Source organism: Lontra canadensis, unplaced genomic scaffold, assembly GCF_010015895.1.
Source record: "Lontra canadensis isolate GAN:19392208 unplaced genomic scaffold, GSC_riverotter_1.0 scaffold3, whole genome shotgun sequence".
In the NCBI taxonomy this organism is placed as follows: domain Eukaryota; kingdom Metazoa; phylum Chordata; class Mammalia; order Carnivora; family Mustelidae; genus Lontra; species Lontra canadensis.
In genome coordinates, this window is record NW_022630997.1 from 41,774,455 (window position 1) to 41,783,292 (window position 8,838).

General features: G+C 39.0%; 1 protein-coding gene across 2 annotated transcripts in view; it reads right to left on the reverse strand.

The window, feature by feature from the left end:
• The window catches only part of ADK (adenosine kinase), a 517,994-nt gene extending 509,424 nt beyond the window's left edge, over nt 1-8,570 (reverse strand). Inside the window, exon 1 of one of the 2 annotated variants that reach the window (XM_032839711.1) lies at nt 8,436-8,570. In XM_032839711.1, the coding sequence (XP_032695602.1) occupies nt 8,436-8,500 (65 nt within the window). In that variant the 5' untranslated portion in view covers nt 8,501-8,570. The remainder of the gene's footprint in view (nt 1-8,435) is intronic. The other variant, XM_032839713.1, reaches the window with a different exon arrangement.
• Between the last annotated feature and the right edge of the window lie 268 nt (nt 8,571-8,838).

Sequence of the window (8,838 nt, forward strand, 5' to 3'; positions counted from 1 at the left end):
TGGATTTTTCTCATGCTGAAGGAATGACAGCACTGGTGGAGTTATTGATTAGAGAGTGTCTCCCTGAACTCCATCTACTACCCCATACATACAAACACCACAGGCTCACACACACACCCACATCCACAAAGGCACACGTGACACACAGGATGAGGAGGAAGAATATATCCAAGGCTGGCCAAAATCTCCACCCCTGATAAAGTAACTGGCTCAATAGTGGGTATGTAACCTAGACAGTTCCAATCAAAGTATTTTCAAAACTGATACATGGATGTGGAAAATCCCTTCCACTGGGCTCAGGAGATTTTGGCTTGGGGCTGAGAAATGCCATCTTTCTTGTTACATTAAGATGGCTTATGTGAGAAATCCAATATACCCTAGGACAATGGAGGCAAGAGATGCATTCCTAGAATGAGTTCTATGTGGCTGGAGTTTCCAGTTACGTTAACTGAGTCTCTTAAAGACCTAGAAATTGTTCTGATAAAGTCCAACCTCGGCCTCTAGAAGACAAATAGCCAAGTAATCACTTTGATATCATTTCTAATCATTCCTAATTTTGTGAGTGATCAATGATCATCAGCTACCTTCATATCTATAATCCTGCATTTTCAGGTAACAGCAAAATAGCAGGATTTACTACTAATTAAATGTGGCTAAACAGCCAGAGCCCATTGTTACAATCAACCAAACTGATGTGCCTTGAGAAGGTAAGAATTTCTTACACAAAAATTGCTGTACAGATTTTCTTACTCTATTCCAGAAAAGATACTGAAATCAGCATGCATGCAATGAAAGCCAAAATGCAAATGGAAATTCGCATGTTCAGATGTTCTTTTTTTTTAGATTTTATTTTGAGAGAGAGAGAAGGAGAGCACGCATGAGCAGAGAAGAGGAGTGGTGGGAGAGGAAGTAGCAGACTCTGCACTGAGCATGGAGCCCTGATGCAGAACTTGGTTCCTGGGATCATGAACTGAGCTGAAGGCAAACTTAACCGACTCAGCCACCTACGTGCCCCTGTCCAATGTTCTTATGCTGAAAGCTAATTAACACTACTCTCTAGATGAACACAAATCATCCAAGGCCACAAGTACAAACAAGTACAAGCAAAAACATCAGAAATAAAACATGTAAAAGCAACAACTTCAAATCAGCTTTGGAAAATATTCAAAAAGTATCTTTTTCAAGCAGTATGTGAAACTTCAGTCTGTGAGGCTACTTCAGTGAAATAAGCGTTTCAAATCTTGAGGTCCAGAAGTTGAAGAAAAATCTTTCATCAGTCAGTTTTAGAGAAAAAAAGCCTAATAAGTCAATGACATAATCAGCACCAGTATTATGAAAGACTATATTATTATATATTATATATAATATATCTTATATATTATTTTGGTATTATAAAAGAGATCTTTGAAATAAACATCTATTTAAAATCATAAATGTGTAGAATGGGAACCTCAGGAAAAATACAGTAACTGACTGATGAGAACTTAATGTTTCTGAACAATACCAAACTTTTAAAAGCAATTAAAAATTTTAATAAAGGTTCCCCAATCCTTTTGCTGACTTATTTGGGCAAGATATATTTTAGGGCCAGAATTTTATGAGACTCCAAGTTTTACAGCTTTTAGGAAGATAATACTGTTTTGTAAACCACCCAGAGCTTCATGCAGCATGCCATTAACAAACAGATTAACATTTCTACAACAAAACATACACATTTGTGTAAGACAGATAAACACTACAAAGAGCCTCATATCAAGTTTTGCTGACTAATTCATCTCAAACTTTTTTTAAAACTTCCAGTTTTCAGAGCTTTTGGAATTTCAGATATATAGATGAAAAGAGTATAATCTATAATAAAATCATACTACTACTTATTTTATAAAGTTCCAGATCTACTAGTATCCCAGAGTTGCATTCTGTAATGGTGATATCATTCACCCAAGATACCTATTTAATGCATATAGTTTTTCACTCAAGATTTAGTGCACATCATTTCTCCAGCTTAAAATCCTGAGTACCAATATGCACACACATGCAGTATAGGAAAGTTGGAAAATACCAAAAAAATAAAAATAAAGAAAACAAAAATAATCACAATCCTTCCACGTAGAGATAACTACTATTAAATGTTTGGTGTTGTCTAAATACTCAGATTCTTTCTATACATATTAATAATTAGGATCAAAATCTCTATAATTTTAGTATGGATTTTTGTTTTTATCTTACTGTGTATATGGAATACCCTTTCAACCTGAGAATACTGATCTTAAAAGTCTGGAAAAATTCTCAGCCATCATCTCTTCGAATATATCCTCTTTACCATTTACACTTGTTTCTCTTTTTGGGATACCCAGTTAGATGTTAAGTTGTTGCCTATCAATTTATATTCATATCTCTTTATTCCTCTTTATTTCTCTTTGCTACATCTGGGTGAATTATTCAGTACTATCTTCCAACTCACTAATTTTCCCTTAAAATAAGTTTGATCAACCTAGTTTTTTTGTTTTAATTTCAATAACTCCATTTACTCTTTTACATAGCTACTTATTTCATATTTACTTTTTGTTCAGAGCAAGTTTTTTAATAGCTACTACTTTACCTTTTTAAGGATCTATGAAATTGTTGAGTAATTCCATTAGATTTTAAATGAATTTACCTCCTGATTGTTGTGCTTATTTTCTAAATAATGTTCTTTCCCTTATTATGTTTGCAGGCTCAAACTTTCCCTTCCTTTTTTCTGGTGGTTTGAGATAGGTCACCCTTCTTCCAGATCACATGACCTCCAAGCTTGGTGCTCTTGAAGCACATGATAGTGTGGAAATTACAGTTCCCAACTCTGAGCCATCTGGTAGCTCAGCCATTTCTGTGCCACCTCGTCAGGTCCACAGCTTCTTAGAGCAATATCCAGGAGCAGGGGTGCTCAGCCTTCTTTTCATCTAGCCCCGCCAAGCCCCTAGTTTCATCCATTGTATGACTCCAGTAACTTTACACAGTTATTTCCACCAGCTCCTGAACCCAGAGTCTAATTGCATGTTTCATTTCTGTGTTAGTCCCTGGAGATGTTTATCTTGCTCTCCAATATACCTGTATCTTTGCTTTCTTTTTTAATTAATTTTTTAATTTGTAATTTTAATTTTAAATTATTTTTTTAATTTTAAATTAAATTTAATTGATTTTTTAATTTGTAATTTTAATTTTTAATTGGAGCAGAGTAGGGGGGTGGACAGTAGAACAAACAGTACCATAGTAATAACAGCCAACATTTATTGAAGACTTATGAGCCACCAATTTTATATTTATTTTCTCATGAAATCAACAATGTTTTGAAGTAGCTACTATTAATATACTCATTTCATGGATGAGAAAACCGAGGCAGAGGCCAGTAAGGAACTGTTCCAAGATCACCAGCTAGGAAGGACCAAGAGTCAAACCAGATGTCGGATTCCGGAGACCATGCTCTTAATCACCGCTCTACTGATTTCCATCCTGATTAAAATGCTCTGTATAATTCTGGTTCTCTCTCTCTTATTCACTTAACTGTGAACATTTTGCACACAGGCAGGATTTTCACTGATGGAAGGGAAGTGGAACCATATTCCAGGTAAAAGTAGCATATCAGCCTCATGTTTTATTTAGTGTTGGCCAGTCTAGACCTATACCTAAAATGAGAAACAGTTTTCAATGCCTATATTTTTTCCTAGAGCCCTTTACACTTTCCCTGAGCTCTAAGAATTTCACACTTACCCCTAGTCACCCAGGACCATCCATACAGGCTTTCCCATGGCTCTCTCTCCACCTCCCTCACTCTGTCCTAGTATATAATGCCCAGGAAAGCAACTTATTTTGACATCCATGAAAAGTACCTCAGGAGACCTTGTTTTCCACTTTCCTTGATAGTCCAAAGCCTTAATCTTAAAGGATTACATTTGTGAATAAAAAGAACAGCATGTAGTATCACCCAAAAAAGAGCCTCCAACTTCAATTTTAGGCTGCGTTATTAAAAATACAAGGTCTAAAAAAGTGAAGGTTTTCAGTCCCACTCTATGCTGTACTAATAATTCATTCAACAAACGTTAAGTGAACAGCTCCTAAGGACTGAGCACTGTGCAATACACTAGGGACACATGATCATCCTTGTTCCTTTCCAGTCTGCATATATTCTCATTTAATCCTCACAACAGACCACTCCTGGAACAGTGTGCTCAGTGTGCAAAAATAATCTTCCAGAGAATTTTCTGAAAGAGAGAAAAAAATGTGTTTTAGAAGAAAGGGGTACTAAAACTGTTACTTGGTCACCTAAGATACAGACTTTTCTGCCTATATTTACTACGCAATTTTCAAACACAGGGTCCATAGTGAAGGAGAACACACATGGAAAGAATAAAAGGAATCTAGGGAAGTGAAATGGTTAGGAAGCAATAATTTGAGAAAAGCTCAATATTTGCAGATTGGAAAATTACAGTTTGTTTTCTTTTTAATATTACTAAAGTCATGACCTGGAACGATCTTTAATTGCTAATGTCAGAAAGTTATGAACTAGGCTCTTAGGATTCAACCCTTCCTAACATCAACTTCAGAGCTTACAAGTATTTGTTATGATGAACAAGTAGAGCTATGCCTGAAGAAGATTAGGAAGAACTTGACATTGGGGGTAGAGAGACTAGTTGGGAAGCCAAAAAAGTCTAAGCAAAATAAAGTCTATACTTGGGTTGTGGCAGCAGGAATGGAAAAGGAAAGGTTTTATGAAACATTACCGAAGAAGACAAGACCAACTTTGATAACTATATGCGGATGGAAAATGAAGCAAACACCTAGGTTCCAAACTTTGGAGAAAGAGAATTTAGTGAGCCATGGAAGAAGGTACAGATTTAGGACAACAGATGGATTTAGTTTGATATATATGACTTTGAAGAGTCAGCAAAACACTCAGATGGAGACAGTGAGCAGACAGTTAAAATTAGGTTCTGCAAAATTAAGGATCTAGCAATAGATCACACATATGATCCAGTACATGTCCACTGTACAAAACCTGGATGCCCTCTACTTTCTCCTCCAGTCAGATCAAACCATCTGTAGTTCCCCTACAGAGACAGTTTTCTCCCATCTCTACCTCCAAACAAACTTCCCTACAGAGCCAGATACCCTACTTCATACCTGGTTAATTCTTTGTCATCTTTCAGAATGCTCAGGTATCATTTTCCCAAACCTTACTCATTTCCCACCAGGAGGACGGTACCTACATCTTACCTCTCTATGTTTTAGCACCTAATTTTTAGCAACATGCCTAAAATAGCAGCCATTTAAAGACGGACTGAAAAAAGGGCTTGGCGTGTGTTCAATAAGCTTTCAAAGGAAGAGGATCCTCTTAGAGGTGACCGCTAAAGAAATGAACTAGGATGAGATTTCCTAAGGAAACAAAAGAAAAGAAGTGGTCCTAAATACAGATATGTCCTAAATATGTCATGGAACATATTCATTTAGGAGTCAGTTCCTGAAAATGCTTCTCAACTTCTCTCAGCCCCAAATACTTCATCTGTAACACAATTGTTACCTACCTCACAGGTGGCTGGTGAGATTAAAGGAGATAGCATACATAAGGCACCTAGTATAAAAATGTCTGGCACTCAATTAATGTTCCCTTCTGTTCCCCATCCCTACCTGAAAACATGTTAGAGCCTGCTTGTTTCTTTGCAACTTTAGTAACTATTACAACGTGAAAAGCAATCTGATATAGAAAAATAATGGATATTTGAAAAAGGGAGGCTAGACTTGTCAGATGCTCTCCCTTAGAGCAGTTTTGTCCTATCTCAACACTATTGTTAATTTTGGCTAGATAATTCTTTATTGTTCTAGGGAGATTCCTGTACACTGTAGAAAGTTAAGCAGCATCCTTCCAACTCTGCTTACTAGGTGCCAGTAGCACACCCTACCAAAATGTCTCCAGATGTTGCTAAATGTCTCCTGGGAAGCAAAATTTCACCTGGCTGAAAACTACTACCCTAGAGCTAACTGAAATCCTCAAAGTCCTAAGTCTTTTACCTGACATCTACAAACATGTCTCATACATTTATCTTTTCCCCACTGGTTGATTCTACACATTAAATTTTGTTTAGGCCTTATAAGCCATTCCCCTTAAAAATCAACCAAAACTGGTAGCTAGCCCTTTAACTGTCAAGCCAGTCATCATAGATAATGCATGCAGTCCAACCACTGAGGGCATTATCACACTGCAACCCTCAAAGCCAAATATAATAAAAGTAGGAATAGCTAATCCCAAAAGGTCTTCACACAAAATTAAGAGATTTGTTCAAGTACTCAAGCGTCTAATATTTTAACTTCATGTTACAAGTGGCCCTAAGTAGATATGATATAAAATGAGTTTTATATAAAGAGTTTCCAAGTCTTTGTTTTTAAGCAAGCTCTTTGCCCAACATGGAGTTTGCACTCATGACCCTGAGGTCAAGAGTCACTTGCTCTAATGACTGAGCCAGCCAGGCACCTCAGAACTTTTGTAAGTTTTAAGTAAACACTAATGACACATATGATGCATTCTGTATATTTAAGATTAAATATGATATGCTTATATGTTGCAACAACAGAAAAAGTTATGTACATTAACAACAACAACAAAAAAAAGCAAAAGTAGAGAAACAAAAATTGACTTAACAGTTCACAAGAGTTTTTGGATAACTGTTTGAGGTTAGTTAAGTATAGCATGGTAATTAAGAACATAGACCTGGAATCAGATTACCTGGATCAAAATCCCAACACCATCACTTACTAGATGGGTGACGTTTCATCAACATCTCTATCGGTGTTTCCTCCTTGGTTAAATGAAGATAATTATGGTACCTGCCTTCTAAGGTTGTTGTGGGATTGGATGAGTTAAAATAGGTAAACTGATGAAATGGTGCCTGATACATACGTAAGTATTAAACATTATTATCATTGTTTTTAAGGATACATAAGCAGAGAGAAGTGTTTCTTGGATGGCTATATAAAAGTAGAAACAGTAGTCAAAGAATGGACTTTCACCCAGACACTCTGGATTCATATTTCCTTAACTAATTATTTCATTTAGGCTTCAATTTCCTCATTTGTAAAATAGGAAAGTGCTCTGAAAATGAATTAGCATAAGGGAAAATCTAAGGGCCATATGTTTAGTGGGATAGTGGGGAAAAGTTACATCTGTCTTCCAAATTGGTAGAGGAAACTTTGTGAAGGATGTAATTTTAAAGAAATAACTCTAATAATGTACAAAGAGGGAAAGCACATATCTTGAATCCAGGTAGGTCTGATTCAAAAAGCCTTTGCTTTATTTACTCTATGGTTTGAAACCTTAAAGTAAAAATAAAACATCCTGAGTTGTCATAAGAAAAAAAAGTTTATTTTTTTTATAAGGTAAGCATACTAATTAAGGGTAGTAGGAATACATTAAAGGCACTGGCAGGGATTTGATCACCATCCATTCAAAAGAGCACGAAAACACGACCAGAGCCCTAACTGACCTTTTCTTTTCATTTATGAAAGCTTCATTCTTTCCGGGGAGTGAAGACGGATGATGTTGGAAAAAATGAAACTTGGATCATCAAGAAACGTACCAATACTTTTAAATCAATTTGTCTATTTTTAGATAGAAAAATCCATGTCTTCCAACAAACATTTCAAAATCATCCAGGACTGTGCATGCTGTACATTACACTTATTAGGAAAGAATACTTGAACAAACAATTTTTGTAAGTTGCAGCATCACACGTGAGGCCAAGTCGGTGTTTGGGGCAGAACTGTTTCAACTGTTGCCAAAAAGTGCAAAGAACAAAAGAAAAATCAACATTTCCTATCTGTTCAGCCAAATTCCGCCCCCTAAAGCCTCGGAGGCGGGGTATCCGGGTCCCTGCAGAGGGTCTTCAAAGGTGTCAACTTTCAGAATATGTACAAAAGGAAGGTCAAGGCGCCCTTTACGAAAATCCCCAAGAATTTTGTCTTCGCCCCACGATAGATTAGTCGCAGGGCCTCCTGCTCGTTAACCCCCCCCCCACCCTCCGCCCCCAGCCCCAGGGAATAGAAGGTGGCAGCAGTGGACTCTGCCCTGGTCGAGTCTGGTCCTCCAGGGTCACACCAGCCCAGCCAGGAGAAAGCTCCCACGTGGCGCCCCGAGCCTGCCCATAGGCGGCTACGTTCTCCCCAAGCCGGCGTTCTGATTGGCCAAGAGCAGCAGGAACCGCTCCGGAGCAGGCAGCTATTCGACCAAACTGGGCTGGCGCCGGGCGAAAGGTCACAGCCTTGCGGTCAGCTCCCCGAGCAGCCGGTCCTTGCGCGTTGGCCCCACGCCGGCAGCTAGAACACCATTCGCGGGCAGACCTGCGCAACCCCCACGTGGGCCCTGGTTAGCTACGGGCGCCGTCACCCTCCACCCTACGTCGAGTAGCGCTCACCTCAGCGCTCGGGGCGCCTCCACCTTCAGCTTTTTGGGCTTCGGCTCCTCCTCGGCCGCAGCCATCTTCGTGTTCCCACCCCACTTAGGCTTCCGCGTGCGCCCCACCCCTTCTGCTTTTTGACCCCATCTCCTCCCCTTATCACCGCCTCCTTCTCCCCGAACCCCGCCTCTCTTGACTCTTTCCACTCGGTGTCTCTCCCTTCCACAGCCATTGGCCCAGCCCCTTTCTGGCCCCGCCCACCCGGCAGTAGGGGGACCCCAGACTGAGTTAGGCTGCGTACGAGCGCCTGAGTCCACATAGTGCGAAACCTCCCTTTTTTCTAGGTTCTGGGTGATCTAGAAGATTTAGATCCTAAACCTCACAAGACATCTTTCTTCTCATACAACGTCTTTCCGCTTAT